Source organism: Schistocerca nitens, chromosome 3, assembly GCF_023898315.1.
Source record: "Schistocerca nitens isolate TAMUIC-IGC-003100 chromosome 3, iqSchNite1.1, whole genome shotgun sequence".
NCBI classification, from domain to species: domain Eukaryota; kingdom Metazoa; phylum Arthropoda; class Insecta; order Orthoptera; family Acrididae; genus Schistocerca; species Schistocerca nitens.
This window is the reverse complement of record NC_064616.1, coordinates 227,439,157-227,457,788: the sequence shown is the minus strand read 5'-3', so window position 1 is coordinate 227,457,788 and position 18,632 is coordinate 227,439,157. Positions and strand designations below refer to the sequence as shown.

At 38.7% G+C, this 18,632-nt stretch overlaps 1 protein-coding gene across 1 annotated transcript in view; it reads right to left on the bottom strand.

Moving 5' to 3' along the window:
* Positions 1–13,675: 13,675 nt before the first annotated feature.
* LOC126248192 (uncharacterized) overlaps positions 13,676–18,632 on the bottom strand; it is a 127,683-nt gene continuing 122,726 nt past the window's right edge. The window contains exons 5-6 of the mRNA XM_049948971.1: positions 16,694–16,781; positions 13,676–16,581 (exon numbers count right to left, since the gene is read on the bottom strand). Coding sequence (XP_049804928.1) covers positions 16,757–16,781 — 25 coding nt within the window. The 3' untranslated portion in view covers positions 13,676–16,581; positions 16,694–16,756. The remainder of the gene's footprint in view (positions 16,582–16,693; positions 16,782–18,632) is intronic.

The window sequence follows — 18,632 nt, the reverse complement described above, 5'->3', positions numbered from 1 at the left end:
ATTAAGATAGCGATGGTGGGTCAGTGGAGTGTTATGAAAAAGAAATCCCTTATTGTCATGGATTCATTTAGATGACCTTATTATACAATTTTGCTAAGCAGCAACTTTTTATGGCATTTATTTAGGTCATTGTTGCTGATGTGGTTACAACTTTCTTTCATATTTAGTGTATATTTGCAGTTAATTGACATTTGTGGGATTAGTCTTGCTTAAGGCTTCTTCAATTAGTGGCCATACCAGTAAATCCCCCAGTTCTTTAAAGAATCGCATTCCCATGTGTGAAACAGCTTTAAACATCTAATTATTTTACAAATGTGTTAATAAGTTAAATCATGAAGATAAGGAAAATTTTGAAATTCTGTGTAATCCTTATTGGATGTCCTCAGATGCTCTCATTCTCAAACACTATATGAAGTAAAACCTGGGTATTAGTGCACCATCAGTTACATAAGTGTAATACTTGTCTTACTGTGTTAAATTTTTATGTAAGATTATATCTCTTAAAGAATAGATTATGACAGCATTTTAAATCCTGTCAGTAATTACATGAAATACAGAAGATCACATTTTTGTTGTCCCTGGAAGCTGCAGGATAATGATAACTGTTATCGTGAATGGGTTAGTCATCTAGTAATACAGATGTACATATGAAGCACATAGGACTTCTATAGCTCTCTCTGTAAGTCAATGAAACAACTATTGCTCATTAATATTGTGAAGAACTGCCTTTTCTATGAAATGATTAATGAGGGAGTAATTCTGAGAATAAATGTATACACTAAGAATAATATCGACCAATTTAATGCCTAAAACTGATGATTTTTTTCATTCCTTTGTTACTAATGAACATACTAATCAATTATTTTAATTCAGTAGAATAATCTGTGTATGAATCTCACCTGTAATCCTGGTAGTAACTATGATTCTATTCCAACACTCTAATGACAATACCTAAATGTTGCAGCGATACTGTTGTGCTTAGTGCTAACGATGGTCATGTAATTTGTTATAAGCCAGTATCTTGTAGATAAAATACCCATCTTCCTCGAAAAATATAACTTTTTTGCTCACATCCTGACACCCATGCCACCCCTAATTGGCATAACCTGTCAGTCCAAAAAGTTTCAAGGCCAGATTAACAATAAGTAGAGGAAGGTTAAGATGATGGTTTTAATGCTTCAGGTGTTCTATTAAAAAATTTAGAACTTTCATACAACCATGTGAAACTACCAGAAACGTCTTTCTCTGGTATGCTGTTCAATTCAAGCATCACATTCGCAACTTCTTTGATTTTAGCAAACCATAAGAGATCCATTCTGCACATGATTGTTTGTGGTAGGTTTGTATTGATAACAACAAGTCTCAACACCCGTGATGATTTCTTTCCAGAAAAGAATTGTTCACAACTTTCATTTCAATACTGCTGCTGCAACATTGTTTTTGTTCAGGAATCAAGGTGTGCATGACAAACTTTATGAATTCTTGTCTCTTCTTCAAAACAATGATAGAGATCAAAACGACAGTATGCTGTCAAAAAAGGAGGAAACGAAAGAAAGAGAGAGCTTAATGTATTTCACGAAAAATAAAAATGTACAAGTAACTATATAGTGACGTGATTTTACTTGTTCTTCAAACCTTTATCCAAGTAATTTCACACTTTTCTCTCATATATATTATTCTGGTTTTTTCCTATTCATTCTTCTGATTTAGAAATGTGGTATTGTGTTAAGAAAAGTTTATACTAATGTCAAATCACACTATGTAAAATTGTTCTACTACAAAACTTTCAAGGCAGTTACTGAAAGGGACGTTATGTTCACAAAGCACCTTTCCCTTCCATTACTAATTTTTGAGACCACTCAAAATGAGGATACTCATTTTCCAAATCACAAGCATTGACATACAAAATTCAAGCAAAACATACAAGAAATGGCACATGATCAAACAATGAATTAAATAGCTATAGACATGCCTGGACCAAGTTCAATCAGGACAACCAAAGTTTAAATCTAACATAATGAGAAACGCATGCATACACAGATTGACACGATGAAGAAATCACTGTTTGAGGAGGGGACAGAACTTGGCTATGGGCCTTTTAAACTTCCCCCTTCGCCGCCTTCACTGACACCACATGTACACACTTGTCAGGAGCAGGAAATAGCTGGATGATGACACCCAGCTTTCACATCAAGGGTCGCAAATTTTCTTCCTTGATTAGCACATGATTACCGATCTGTGGTTGCCAGGCTGCCTCCGAAGTCCATTTGGTGCCCAGTTGCAGGTTGTGTATGCATTCTGTTGACCACCTCCTCCAGAATGATTGGTACAATTGCTGTGTGAGTTGCCACCTGAGCAACCGGTTGGCAGGTATTTTCAGGACGGAAGGTTCATGGCAAATACAAAGAGGTTGACCAATTAGGAAGTGAAAAGGAGTGAGTGCAGCAAGAGAATCAGGATTGTCAGAGAGAGAACACAATGGAATTAAGTTCAAGCATGCTTCTATCTGACTCAGTATGGTGGTTAGTTCTTCAAACGTTAAGTACGCATTGCCAATGACATGTTTCAAGTGCGACTTCATTGATTTGACTCGTGCCTCCTACAGTCCGCCAAAGTGAGGAGCGCAAGGTGGAATTAACTCCCAACTAATCCCTTCTGACATCGAGAAATTCACCACACCCTCAGTAGTGCTGTTATTGGAGAAAAACCGTTTGAGCTCATTGTGAACTCCCACAAATATAGTGCCATTGTCGCTGTGTAGGTGAGAGGGCTTGCCTCGCCTGGCAATGAACCTTCTCAAAGCCGCTAAGAACGAGGTGGTTTCCAAATCACTTACTACTTCTAAGTGGATGGACTTGGTTGCCATACAGAAGACTAATGCAATACAAGCCTTGGTGGTGACCTTACTTCGTCAGCCACCATGCTTCACAGTTATGGGACCTGCATAATCCAATCCACAATGTTGGAAGGTGCGTGACTGTTTGACTCTGCCGGCCGCGGTGGTCTAGCGGTTCTGGCGCTGCAGTCCGGAACCGCGGGACTGCTACGGTCGCAGGTTCGAATCCTGCCTCGGGCATGGGTGTGTGTGATGTCCTTAGGTTAGTTAGGTTTAAGTAGTTCTAAGTTCTAGGGGACTTATGACCTAAGATGTTGAGTCCCATAGTTCTCAGAGCCATTTGAACCATTTGTTTGACTCTAGCAGCAGGTAGCTGACCCATTAACTGAACTGCTGTCTTGGCCTTGAATCTAAAACACATTAGGCATTTCTGATGATTCCGTTGACAATGTTTCATCCACTTGGGATCCAAAATCTCTTACGTAACATAGACAATACGAGTTGTGACCCAGCATGTGACAGATGCTAATGCCCGTAGTTTATGAGAAGCCTAGCCAGTTGATGCTTAGGCGGTACAATGTTTGGGTGGCGCTCGTCATAAGGTATGTTGGCATTCATCGGTCTCCCTCCCACTCTCACTATGCCGACGGCACCAATGATAGGATGTAGGTTCTTCAGATTGCTGTTGTGTGGCAGAGGTGAGGTGGCCTTCAACAGAGAGATTTCGTTACCATAAGCAGCGAGTTGCGCAATGCCAAAGGCCTTATTAACAGCCCTTTGGCATTCTTGAGGGGTTCTGCTAACTCGCAAACGCCTAACATTACTGGAAAATCTCAGAACATAAGCTAATATCCTAAATGTCCTTTTAAATGAGAAATACATGCAAAGAAGTAAATCATCAAGTGCAATCACTGACGCCAAGGCTACTTGCATACACCTCCTATCTGTCACTTCTTCTGATTTCCGGAGCATGAAATCTGTGTAGTCAAGGTCAAGACTAGGTAGCCATGACGGACCAGACCACCACTGGGCAAGCAAGTTTAAAGCACTTATATCTATGCCACGTGACAAGTGGTCAACAGTGTTGTCCTCAGACCTTATGTGTCTCCAGTTAGCAACTGAAGTTAGTTCTTGTATCTCGGCGACTCTGTTGGGCACAAAGGTATTCCACTGACCAGGATCACGCTGCAACCAACAGAGGACAGTCGTCGATTCTGTCCACAAATGGATGTCACAAGCATTGATGATACCCAACGCACTAGCTACCCTCTGAATGAGTCACGCTAGAAGTTGACAACCACATAATTCCAGTCATAGTAGTGCCTGCTGTTTTATGGGAGCAGTCCTGGATTCTGCTGTGACCAATGAGACTGACACATCTTCATTGGCGAAGACACACCTTGTGTATATACATGTACCATATGCCAACCGTGAGGCATCACAGAATTCATGAATTTCTAATTTGACAAAACGTGGACTAGGAATAATCTTACAGCTAATTACAATGTCATTTAGAGAGGGCAAATGCTCAGCAATATCATCCCATTCCTCAATCAAACTTAATGCAAGAGCTTCATCCCAGTCAAGGTTTCATTGCCACAAACGCTGCATATACAATTTACATTTCACTACTGCTGGGCCTAGCAGTCCCAGTGGGTCACAGATTGCTGCTATTATAGAGAAGACATTACACTTTGTAATGTTAGTCAGCTGACGACTCTTGAGATGCATCTCACACTGGAAGGTATCAGAATCAGGATGCCAGTACAGGGGCTATTACAAATGATTGAAGCGATTTCATAAATTCACTGTAGCTCCATTCATTGACATATGGTCACGACACACTACAGATACGTAGAAAAACTCATAAAGTTTTGTTCGACTGAAGCCGCACTTCAGGTTTCTGCCGCCAGAGCGCTCGAGAGCGCAGTGAGACAAAATGGCTACAGGAGCCGAGAAAGCGTATGTCGTGCTTGGAATGCACTCACATCAGTCAGTCATAACATTGCAACGACACTTCAGGACGAAGTTCAACAATGATCCACCAAATGCTAACTCCATTCGGCGCTGGTATGCACAGTTTAAAGCTTCTGGATGCCTCTGTAAGGGGAAATCAACGGGTCGGGCTGCAGTGAGCGAAGAAACGGTTGAAAAATCTTAAGGAAAAGGCTAAAGCAGAAGCCTTACCGTTTACAATTGCTAGAATCCCTGACACCCGATGACAAAGTCAAACGTTTTGAATTTTTGGCGCGGTTGCAACAGCTCATGGAAGAGGATGCGTTCAGTGCGAAACTTGTTTTCAGTGATGAAGCAACATATTTTCTTAATGGTGAAGTGAACAGACACAATGTGCGAATCTGGGCGGTAGAGAATCCTCATGCATTCGTGCAGCAAATTCGCAATTCACCAAAAGTTAACGTGTTTTGTAGGACACGTGTATCTGGACATGCTGGAAAATTGGATCATGCCACAACTGGAGGCCGACAGCGCCGTCTTCATCTTTCAACAGGATGGTGCTCCACCCAACTTCCATCATGATGCTCAGCATTTCTTAAACAGGAGATTGGAAAACCGATGGATCGGTCGTGGTGGAGATCATGATCAGCAATTCATGTCATGGCCTCCACGCTCTCCCGACTTAGCCCCATGCGATTTCTTTCTGTGGGGTTATGTGAAAGATTCAGTGTTTAAACCTCCTCTATCAAGAAACGTGCCAGAACTGCGGGCTCGCATCAACGATGCTTTCGAACTCATTGATGGGGACATGCTGCACCGAGTGTGGGAGGAACTTGATTATCGGCTTGATGTCTGCCGAATCACTAAAGGGGCACATATCGAACATTTGTGAACGCCAAAAAATCTTTTTGAGTTTTTGTATGTGTGTGCAAAGCATCGTGAAAATATCTCAAATAATAAAGTTATTGTAGAGCTGTGAAATCGCTTCAATCATTTGTAATAACCCTGTATATACCCAAGGGCTTTTTTTTGTTTGTTTGTTCCCCAGTAAGGTGGCAGGGCAAGGACATTTCTCTGTCCTGCACTGGAATGGTTTCCATAACCCACTGACTGTTCGAACACCACTTCCTCAGTGGAAATCCTCACGACGCGAGTAACTCTGTTAACTGAGTTTGCAGTAGATGAGCTCAGCTTTCGTATCAGACCCGTCTAAGAAGTCGCCTACGTAGAAAGTGGGCATCAATGCTCGACCTGCTATTGGAAACCTGTCCTGGTTTGCAGGTATGGTTCCATACGTGACTGCACAGTCTGTATTCTTCAATCAAATCCGACGGAGATTCACGCCACAAAGTTCTTTGGAAATCTTTAGCCTCAGGATGTAGAGACATCTATCTGTGTGTACATTTTGGCTATGTCAACTGACAAGGCCACACTGAAGGAGCGAAACCTTAAAACAATGGAAAGTAAGTCTGGCTGGACGGTGGGACCAACCATCTAGATGTCGTTGAGAGAAACTCCCGTGGAAGTGGCGGCAGAGTCATCAAACACTACTTTCAACCTTGTAGTGGAGTTGCATTCTTTGAAAACAGTGTGATGTGGGAGGTAGAACATTGGACCAATCACATCTGGAGAGTTACAAATCTCTGTATGCCCTAGTTCAGCATATTCACGCATGAACACAGAATATTCCCCTTTCAAATTCGGCTGCCGCTCAAATCGCTTCTCTAGATGCTTTAACCTACGAGAGGCCGCCTGTCGTGATTCACCCGTAGTTTTGCAGTCAGATTTCACTGGCAATCGAACTACAAATGTCCCTTCTACATTATGTGTTGTGTGGCGCTGAAAGTGAGCCTCACACAATTTGTCCTGTATGCTCAATGCCTTCTAATTCCCAAAACCTTTGCAATTTGGTATCTAGATCATCACCTCTGACAAAGCAAGATGTCACAGTGGGAGAAGGCATGTTGTTTTAGAGTAGCCGGTATTCTTCCAGACAAAATCCAACCAAACTTTGTCTCAGCCAGTGGAAGCTGATATTGAATATTCCAGAGACCTTTGTTTATATAGCTCGATGGTAGGTTGTTAGTAACATTATCTACAATGGCACAATTAGTTTTAACTTGAAAATCACTTAACCTAGATGACAATTCAACATTACAAGTATGTGACACTGAAGCTGCAAAGACATTGTTTATGCCATTTACGGGAAATGACTGTTTGGTATGCTTCAGTTTTAATTTATCTGCCAAGCGCTTAATATTAATGGTAGCTGACTTGCACTGTCGAGCAAAACCCTGCAAGAGTGCTGTCTGCCTCGGCTGTCCTTGATGTTGACGACAGCTGTTGCCAACAATACATTCAGTGGGTGTTTCTGTTTGCACTTATTGTTTGATGGCCTACATACTGAGTTGTAGCTTCACCGTTTTTACCATGTTTAGGATCAGCGGCTTGGTGGAGCAGGATTTTGTGCCTTCCCTTGCAGAACTTGCAAACGGGAAGCTTGCAATTGCGCGCATAATGACCACTTCGGCAGCACAAGAAACAAAGCTTAATCATAGTTACATGATCGCGCCTCTCACTGACTCTTAATTCAATAAATCGTTTGCAGTCAGTGAGTGCGTGATGCTTATTACAATAATTACAAGTCAGTTCAGTATCAGCATTGATTAGATGAGCTCTTCTTACATGATTCACTTGATTAGCACTGCTCAGGTCACTCCCCGACTCCTTAAGCGTAGTGTCCCTAAATTTGATCAATTCTAAAGCTTAACATTTTGTCTCTACGAAAACTACGAGCTGCTTCAATGTGGTGAACGTCCACCCAGACATTTTCACCTCCCACTCCTGACGATCTGTGGGACGCATACCAGTCAAGATTTTTTTCCGAAAGGATAACCTCATGAAGTGGCACATCGGGTTTGAGAGCTTCTAAAGCTTTCAAATGGCTACATACATGGTTGATCAACTGTCGATAATCGGTTGACGTACTGTGCCTGATGGTAGGTAAGTTTTACAAAGCCTTAGCATGTTGGACTGCGACTATCTTAGGATTATTGTACCTTTGTGTGCTAAGTCCCCAAGCTATTAACGAATTTTCTGACATGAGAAGTATATGTTTTAAAAGGTCCCTTGCTTCACCTCGCAAAGTCGAATTTAAGTAATGAAATTTCTGAACATTGTCAAGTGGGTCATAATTCATTATTAGACTTGAGAACGTATCTCTGTAGGAAGGCCATTGGAGCTAATCCCCTTCAAAGATTGGCGTATTGATGGAGAGTAATTTCAGACTGGTAACGCTGCCTGACGGATTCGAATGAGCAGGCTCAGACTCGTGAGCGTGCCTCTTCATTAAACGCCCGTTGACGGATGTGCCCAAAACCAAACGTTGAGGCAGTGCATTGACTTTCCTTAAGTGGTACCATAACGACAGTGATGATTTCTTAAGCCAAATCGTTACGGGCGATGAAACATGGGTGGCCTACGTCACACTAGAATCAAAGCAACAGTCCATGGAAGTTGAACAAGGGCATCGTTTTGCTGCAAGACAATGCCCGTCCGCATGTGGCGAATCAGACCAAATATCTCATCACATCTTTTCGATGGGAAACTCTTGATCATCCTCCGTACAGTCCTCATCTTGCACCCAGTGACTACCATCTGTTCCTGCACTTGAAGAAACACATGGGCGGTCGATGACGAAGTCAAAACAGTGGTGAAGCAGTGGCTAACAAGTCAGGCGGCAGACTTCTATGAGAAGGGTATTGAAAAACTGGTACAACGTCATGACAAGTGCCTCAATATTGACGGAAATTATGTAGAAAATTAGTTTAAGGTACAAGTTTTCATGTAAAAATAAAATTATTGAGGTATCTTAGGACGTCTATTTTTAATTTCAGAATGGTACTTACTTTAAAAACACGCTTCGTAATGGCACCTTGAATGCTAATCCCCGTTTCTACACTGACTTTGTCGACAAGGTCCAGCCTAATTGTAGCTACAAGGTCTAAGATATTTCTATTGTTTGTGGGCTGCCGAGCCAGCTGCTCAAGCCAGTTCTCATAAAATGCGTTCGAAAGTATTTTACATGACTGTCTGTAGCCCCCACAATGAATCCATAGACATCCCTGTCTATAACTCGATAGGCTAAAGTCGTCTCCAACTAGGATTGCATGATCTGGGTATTTACGCGTTATTGACCCCAGAGTTTCTTTGAATGACTCTAGAATTGTCACAGCAGAATCAGGTGGCCGGTAAAAACATCCAACAGTTAACTTGGTTCCACCTATAACTGATATACGCAACCAGATAACTTCAATGTCACATTCAACTTTGCTGGCCGGTGTAACCGAGCGGTTCTAGGTGCTTCAGTCTGGAACCGCGCGCCCATTAAGGTCGCAGGTTCGAATCCTGCCTCAGGCATGGATGTGTGTGATGTCCTTAGGTTAGTTATGTTTCAGTAGTTCTAAGTTCTAGGGGACTGATGACCTCAGATGTTGAGTCCCATAGTGCTCAGAGCCATTTGACATTCAACTTTGGCCTCATTAGATACAATGTTTTTGTCAGTTGCAATAAAGACTCCCTTTCCTACGGTCTCAAATCTGTCTTTCCGGTATACGTTCCACGACTGGCTAAATATCTCAGAGCTTTCCACTTTGGGTTTCAGCTAGCTCTCGGTCCCAAGAATAATTTGAGGGCGAGAATTTTCCTGGAGGACAGTAAATTCGGCAACTGAGTTACGAATACTTCGACAGTTTACTGATAAAATTATGTCAGTCGAAGTGTTTTTATTCTGAACGCTTACCTTGTTGCATATCGATTGGCGAGTGTTCATCAGAGCACCTCAAACTACTGCCTAGCCTAAAAGACCCTCATGTGCACTCCACAAGTACTCTGCTACCCGAGAACCTGCTTCCTTTGTGTTGTGCACACCTGGCCTGTCAAGAGGTGTCCTACACATAGCCGCATGATAACGCAGGTCTAGAAATCTGTAGCCAAGACCGTCACAGAGTCGACGAAGCCTTTGGTTGACACCGTCCACTCGGCTCCTAACCAAAGGACCCGTAATAGATGAAACTGAATATGCTGTTCGATGGGAATAACATTACTGACATAAATAAGGATGTAACTGTAGAAACACAAAAAATTATTGGAAAACTGAAAAAATGCAACAAAATTTTTCTCGCCAAAAGGAACTTATCACCTACAGGCTACGAAGCCACGCACTCACATACTTACAGCCCACGCAAAGGTCCATCAAGAACATATGCAATTTGCCCAATAGTGAAGAGTAGAGGTGGACCCTTTCATAAGGTATCAAGTAAATGCTTTGATTTTTATAAAATGCACTTTTTATTCCGCCAACAATATTCAGTGGAAAATGGCTGAGAGTTGACACAAAAAAATAAGATGTGACAGTGCCCAACGACACGAAAATGATCTCGTTAGACGTTACCAATTTATACACTAATATTTCAATAAATGAAACTACAGAGATAATTAAATAACACTGTCTAATGCAAAATATACAATCTAATGATGAAGTAAGAGAATTCCTTGAGGTGCTTGCACTAATTTAGATTACAACTACTTTAAATTCAAAGGAGAACTATTCCCACAAGAAGATGATTTAAGTATGGGTAGCCTATTATCAGGTTTCATAGAAGGTATTTTTATCAATTCATTGGAAAACGAATTGTTTCAAGATAGTCCAGAAGCGGCAAAGAGACTTATATTTTACCTTATGTATGAAAATGATACATTGCTCCTTGTAAAAAGTGATGACAACGACACCAAAATGATTGTCAACAGGTTTATGACTTACATATGAAAATTGGGTTTACTTGTGAAATGAATTCAAGCAGATCCATAATTTTCTAGACTTAACCATCAGTATTTGTGGTGGTAACCATGATAACCATACCTTTGCTAGCTATAGTAAAAAAAACAGATGTACTGATAAAATTATCAACTACACCTCAAACCAACATAAGTAGGTCTTTTTCCATTCTGCATTTAAGTTGTTAATTAGAGCCCCACCTTCTAATACAGAATAAAAATCCGAGTTGAACATAATAAAATATATTGAGAAAGCCAACAATTACCCACACAATTACATCAGTAAATCTACAACAACACAGTTAAGAGAAGTAAAGTTGAGTGCTGTAGGGATGATGATAGTACTGACAATAAATTTGTCTAGCCTGTTATGGAAAAATTAGTGGCTGAATTGTTCCAGGTAAAAAAATACAATAAAAACGTGGTATTTTCAGCCATGGATAATCTGGGCTTAATCGGCCTGCCAGGCATCTGGTGCATATAAGACTGAATGTGCAGACTGTGGGAGAGACTGGCAGATCATTAGAGGTTATATTTGGCAGGAATGTTCCTCTGGAGCAGAGTGGTGCGACTGATAGGTCAAATTTCGCTGCCTATCTGATTTCAAGTAGCCATGGTGCGCTTATGAAGTCCTCACATACTAAAATGTTACATCCATGTAAGAGGTTACACATATGGATTTGTTGAAAGGTGGTGAGATTTTTCACCATCAAGCATCTCTAGATGGGACACTACGCAATGGGCAGGTGACCATGAGAGCTTCCCATTTTTGGGAACCATTTTAAGATCTGTGGCAGTTGACCAAAAAAGGTGAGCACTGAAGACGAGTGGATATGGCATGAATGTCATATTTAAAGCAAAAAGATCTAAAAATCAGTTCACACCAGCGTTATTATGGATCTTTCTCTGTCCAGTGACAACAGCCACTGCTTACAGCTTACAGCCTGATGATGGTCTAAATTATACACCAAAACTGGATGCCAATCAAAATAAACATATGTTGCAACCAAGACTGTTTTTACTGAATTTTAATATATATAGCTATTCGCCTGAAATACTATTTACGATTATGTGTGTTCTGTGAGCTTCCAGAATTGAATTTTCATGCATTTAAGTATTTTATCTAATTGTTTCCTATTTATAACATCAATTAGTACCATAATGACCTGCACCCCTATTTTAGCTTGGATGTGAGGACATCTTATCCCATATAAGTACTTGCTTAGCTCAGCAACTAGCTATCATTATGCTCACTAATTAGCTTTAATAGCATTTTGTTCCATTATTTATTAAACTGGAAATAATGTACTTTAAATCAAAATCTATTTGGATCTTATGTTTGTTTTAGTACTGGATGTGCAGTATTTCTATATACATTTATACACAATGTACTTCTTTGATACAACATGAACAGCATTTGTGTAAATATCAATATCAAGCTACACAAAGTGGTTTACATTACTTCTGCTTTGACTGTAAGGAGTTTTTACCACTTTAACACCAGTCAACATTATATTCACTTCTATTTTACACTGGTAAAAATGTTTTCCTTAAAATCTAACAACATTACTATGGGTGCAGAATGCAGTACATAAATATAGCATTTTTCCCTGGAGTTGTTGGAGCCTATCTTATAGGACAGATCTCGCTAACAGGACAGGGCCCTTAAAATTAATGTATCTGTGCCACCATCTCTCCATTCACATAGAGCTGCTTATGGAAGTCAACTGTGTGGAATTCCACTTACTGATGTTTATATATAACCGACAAATGCACCAGTTAAACCTGCCTGTAATTTGATTAACAGACTCTGCCGAAAGACACCACCCCCTACTACACTGCTCTGCCAGTACAACATGAAGCTGCCGCCCTCTCTATTATTTCATTATGGTTATTGTACTGAGTCAGCTAATTATATATTCACTGGACCCACAATAAAATCTTAAATGAAAGGCATCATCAACTGGCATCTTCTGCGACTTATCAAAGGCATTTGATTGTATCAGTCACGATATTCTAACACTGGACTCGCATTCGGGAGGACGACGGTTCAATCCCGTCTCCAGCCATCCTGATTTAGGTTTTCCGTGATTTCCCTAAATCGTTTCAGGCAAATGCCGGGATGGTTCCTTTGAAAGGGCACGGCCGATTTCCTTCTCAATCCTTCCCTAACCCGAGCTTGCGCTCCGTCTCTAATGACCTCGTAGTCGACGGGACGTTAAACACTAACCACCACCACCACGATATTCTATTCGAGAAGTTAAGTTTTCATGGAATACATAATTCACATGTGCCTGGTTTAGGTCTTATTTAAAAAACAGAATGCAGAAAGTTGTCCTTGGCTTTGCAAAAAATATGAAGACGGATACCTTATCATCATCTTGAGGAGAAATTACAATGGGCTTCCACAAGGTTCGATCATTGGCCCACTGCTGTTTTTGCTTTACATTAATGATCTGTCATTTTATTTGAATCAGGAGGCAAAATTAGTCCTGTCTGCAGATGATACAATCGTTGTTGTGGAGCTGAGCAACGACATATCAACACAGGAAATAGTAAATGGCGTTTTGCTGAAACTTGCTGAACAGTTTTGCACAAATTGGTTAGCATTGAACTTTAAAAAATGCTGTACATCCAGAGCCAGTATTGTAATGTCAAAAATATTCCACCTCCTATTAACCTAGTAGACCAAGAAGTAATAAAAGGGTAGAAAATTTTAAGTCCTTAGGTGTGTATGTAGATTAATTGAAAAAAAAAATTCACTAGATCTGTTAAAATATTTAGGTTTTGTGACAGTTGCCATAAGATTAATTCCCAACTTTGGGGATAGAGGAGTCAGTACATTAATGTAGTTTAGATCTTTTCACTCATTTATGTTTCATGTGATATTATTCTGCGGGAGGCGAAATTAATAATATTGTTACTGTCTTATATAGGTTTATTGCAAATTAATTCATAATACATGTAACTCTCTCTGCATATCAACATGAAAGTATTAATAACTCAACAAATGATTACACTGAAAATAATAATAATAAAATAACAACAAAAACAATAAAATATTTACAGAAAGTTAAAGCATACAGTTTCTGGCATCCCAGTAATATTTTCATAAACACATAATGAGCCAAAACGCTGCTATATTTAAAGACTTTTTATTACAATGTTATTTTTTGGTGCTACAAATTTATTTCGGTTCCATGCTCATCATCAGGCTATTTTCATAGCACATTGTTAGTGCAGTAACTGTCTGATACCTTTGTAAGGTACCCTATTTTCGGATAAGAGAGCATTATATTTCATTTGCAGTTTTGCTATTTTACATATGTGAAGTAAATGTATTAGTGCTGCAGTATGTATAGAGTAAGGAATGAGTGGTAGGTTCCCATGCTGGCTAGCAGAAGGGAGCCAATGGGATGAGATGCCAATGTTAATATTTATCATAGTGTGAAAAATTTAGAAACTAAAAAATGTTGTGTGGAGCAACATATAGAAGCATGTGTGTGTGAGCTTAAACTAAATAATGGTACCTATATAATTGTAGCTGTGTATAGTTCCCCATTGGGAAATATTCAGTTATTTTTCAAAAACTTGGATTTTTTGTTGTGCTATCTGTCAGACAGAGAGAAGCAAATTATAGTTTGTGGTGATATCAATGCAGCTTTACTAAAAAAAGTCCATTAAAAAGCTTGAACTTGAAGTATTACTTGGTTCTTTCACTTTGACATCAGTCATTGATTTTCCTACTTGGGTGGTACAGGAAACCAGCACACTGATAGATAATATTTTTAAGACCAAGATAAATTTTCTGTTAAGAATGGTCTGTCTGATCGTGATGCACAGCTAGTTACAGTATATGACATAACTCAAAGAGTAATTCAATACATTCCTCCAAAAAAGTGTGTTCAGTTAACGATTTAAGAATTGCAGATTTCAGGGAAAGCTTGCAACGCTTGGATTGGGCTGAGGTGTACAGGGAACCTGAGGCTACTTTAAAATTTAACCTATTTCATGATACTTTTGTGAATATATCTGAAAATAGTAACCCTAAGAAAACAGTGAAATATAAGAAACTGTCAAAAAATCCATGGCTTACTAAAGGGATAAAAAGTCTAGTAAAAAGAAAAGTGCAGTGTATCTTACAGCTAGAAGGAGTAATAATCCAGAAACAGTGAAACATTATAAAAACTACTGAACTGTATTAAGAAAAGTTACTTAAAAGTTCAGAAGTGCATACATTACGCCTGATATAAGCACTTCTGATAATAAAATTAAAACAATTTGGAATATTGTTAAGAAGGAACCAGGGCAACTGAGTGGGGCAGTGCACAAATGTTTTAATTCATATTTAACTGGAAAAATGCAGAAGGATGAAATTAACAGTACATATAGTCTGCAAAAATCAGCAGAGACTTCTAACTGGTGAGGTGTCAAGAATGGTGTTGCATGGGGTTCAGTCTTGGGTCCATTATTGTTCTTAATATATATTAATGATTTGCCACTCTATATTCATGAAGATGCAAAGCTAGTTGTTTTTGCTGATGATATGAGTACAATAATCATACCCATCAAACAAGAATGAGCTGAGGAAATTGTAAATCATCTCTTTCAAAAAATTATTATGTGGTTCTCTGCAAATGGACTCTCATCATTTCAAAATGTCATATTCATGGCCTATGGAACAAGTGTTAATGTAATGTAGAAATTGCTCATGACATCAGTAAAGAGATACATAGGGATAGTACGTTTATTCTGGTGCAAATCAAGTAATAATTATTACGAAATATTTGCTAACAGAAATTGCCTTTTGCTACTCAGATATTAGGAGGAGTCCATGGGTCATAAATACTAGCTTTCAGTAATTTTCAATTCCAGGAAACGTTGATACTGATAAATAAATGAATAACTATAGCATAACTGAAGATGTATGATTTTATTCAAGGCTCAGTGCGAGTGGTGGGTTCTTGCACCTTCTACTGCTGCATTTTGTAGATGTAGCACAGACAAAATTTTAAATTTGTAATGCCTCTGCTGTGGAATTCGTTGCTGAGCATTATTCGTTAAGACTGTTTAATATTTTTTGTGTGAGAGCTTCAGTTGATAGCTAAGTCAACACTGTTATATCTTTTTTTCATGTTCAGTTTTGGTTGTAAATCATATTAAATGCCCTTATGACGTAATTTTTGTTCATCAGTTGTGAAGTTGATATCCGTTACATGCGGTTCTTGTGTGGAACTGGAAAGGTGATGTACATGTCTGTTTGTCTGCAGTACATCCATGATACACAGCAGCAGCAGGTCCCAGACAGTGACAGTGTTGACAGTTTACTATGGAAAGAGCTTGATAATGGCCATAGAGTCAAAATATGCTTATGGTACTAAAAAGTAAAAGGATAATAAAACATCTTTGAATATAGCAGCGTTTTGGCTAACTAAACATGTAAAAACTGTAAAATTTGCGGTTGTGACACAGCTTGTGGCTGTTGCCAGTAGAATAGTGTTATGGATACTGTTATAATTTTAACCAAATGTGTGTTGTTACACTCATTTTTTATGAAGACTGGAATTAATTTAAATCTTTTGGAAAAGAAACATCTGGTAAGATTTATGATGTCTTTCACTTCCAAAAGAAAGTATCTGACAAATTCAGTTTCACTAGTGAATTATAAAAAACATTTAAAGCAATAAAGCATGAAGTATGGCTGCAGCTTAAAGGTACCTGATGAATTTGACATCTGGCATTCTGTTATTCCAGAACTGATACTTTTAAAAAGCATTAAAACATCAATAGTTTATGAATATTAATAGCAGATAACACAAGTTTTTTACTACTGTGAAACACTTCAGATGGCTGAGCTTTTTTGATCTGTGATAACAGTGGAATTTAGATTTACGTCAGTAAACCCATACTTTTGGTGAAGGGGACAAAGTTGACTACGTGACGCTACAGGTATCCTGTAACAGAAAACGAAATAATAATTTGGTACCTCTTCTTACACACAAAAAATGCAATGTAAGAAAATAATATTGTCACTGTAACTATCAATGACTTTTGTTGTATGCTTACTATGAGGGCTCTCTTAAATTATAACAAGTTGTGTATTTCACTTCATATTCTCCTCCTCTTATTTTATTTATTTTCATCTTCAGGAAACCTGTAACAAAAATATGCATTTAAAATCAAGATACTGACTTTACACAGAAAACTTGTAGTAACTATATGTCTTGTTTACTTCCAGAAATGGTTCCTATAAAAAAGGAACACATAACTGACATGGGTTAGGGGTCATCTATGTGCAAGTTGTGCTTGTCCCAATGTGCAAGTGTTTTCTACATCAGAAGAAGGTCTTTTGGTCAAAAGTTAAGATGTATAGCAGTCTTTTCATTGTGCCTATATGCGACTCAGTGTCTTCTGTATATGGTGCATAGCAATTTATCCTTTTCATAGTACTGTTACTCTAAGGTATTCGTATTCAGTGCTGAGTATAATACAAAATTGAAATCTGAATTGTGCACAGTTTGAGAAAAGGATAACATATTAAAGGTGAGAAATTAAGGGGAGTTAGAACATTAAAAAAATTCCACATTTTCGCATTTTATAAATTTATGTTTATATTTCATTATAAAATTTGCAATTTTTCGAATATAAACTCACATAAGAAATATTTTATTTTATATTTTAAATATAATATACACAAATTGAAAATGATAAAATTTTTATGTGCGTTACTTCAAGATCTAATAAAATTGGTAATTTTTTATATAGACGGCTGCGGATTTCTGTGTTATAAAGATTAAATTATGTGTTTGTATTGGTAGCACTGTCAAAAACATTATCGCATCGTTTCATAGTATAAACCCATGTTGTATGTCGAAGTGATAACGTTTTCCTGAGAAAAAGTGACGAATAGATTGATAAATCTCTCAAAAAGTAAAGTATGACACCAAAACGAAGTATTTTTAAGAAACATGGGTTTCCTGGTAATAGAGTTTCGAATAAAGGGAAACACTGTGTCCAACACGTGGCGTGTGAAGTTACAGACAATGAAATACAGGCAAACTCGTCAGTATTAGTTTTTTGAAGATGAAAATAAAACGTTGTGAGACACAGTTTTCTCAAAACGAAAGTGATGTAAATAGTAGGTTAGGCTGTATTCTGATAGGTTTACACACCCTAAAAGGGTGTTAGGTGATGTGTGTGTTGTAAAATATGTGGAGGGCCAGTTACTTTACATGAAGCCAGTGAGGTATCAGATGGACTAGCCAGGAAATGTAACATTAATTGTGCCAGTTGTAAATATATGCATTCATTTTGGAGTTATGATAAGTGTAAGATAGATATTTTGAAGCAAATGTTAGGTGGTTTTATGGATTGCGAGCTATTGGCAAAGGACACACTGCAGCAGAAAGAATGTGTGCCATGATGAATATGCCACACTCACCTTGTAAAATCTACCAGTATGCATGATTTATTGGAGCTGCTGTGGAATCTGTTTCATGTGAGTCAATGAAGGGTGCTGCAAACGAAGCAGTTGAAATAAATGATGGTATGACTGACATACCAATAGCTTTTGTTGGTACTTGGCAGAAGTGCCGCTACAGTTCTAAGAACTCCGTTGCTACAGTGACCGGCGTGGATACTGGAAAGGTAATAGAGTTCCAGATTTTAACCAAACACTGTTATAAGTGTAAATCAGGGGATGAAGAAGGGCATATCTGTGACAGAAATTTTGAAGGAAGAAGTGGTGGTACAGAGGCCTCTGCAGTTATTGAAATTTTTAGTCGATCTGTGAACGAAAGGGGAGTGTGTTACACTAAGTTCTTAGGTGAGACTCAAACGCATATAACAGAGTAGTTGCCGCTCATCCTTATGTTCAGAAGATTATCACAAAACTGGAATGTGTTGGTGATGTCCAGAAACTAATGGGCACCATGTTAAGGAAGTTGAAACGAAGTTTGATAGACAGGAAACTTTGTGATGGTAAAACCATAAGAGGCAGGCTGAC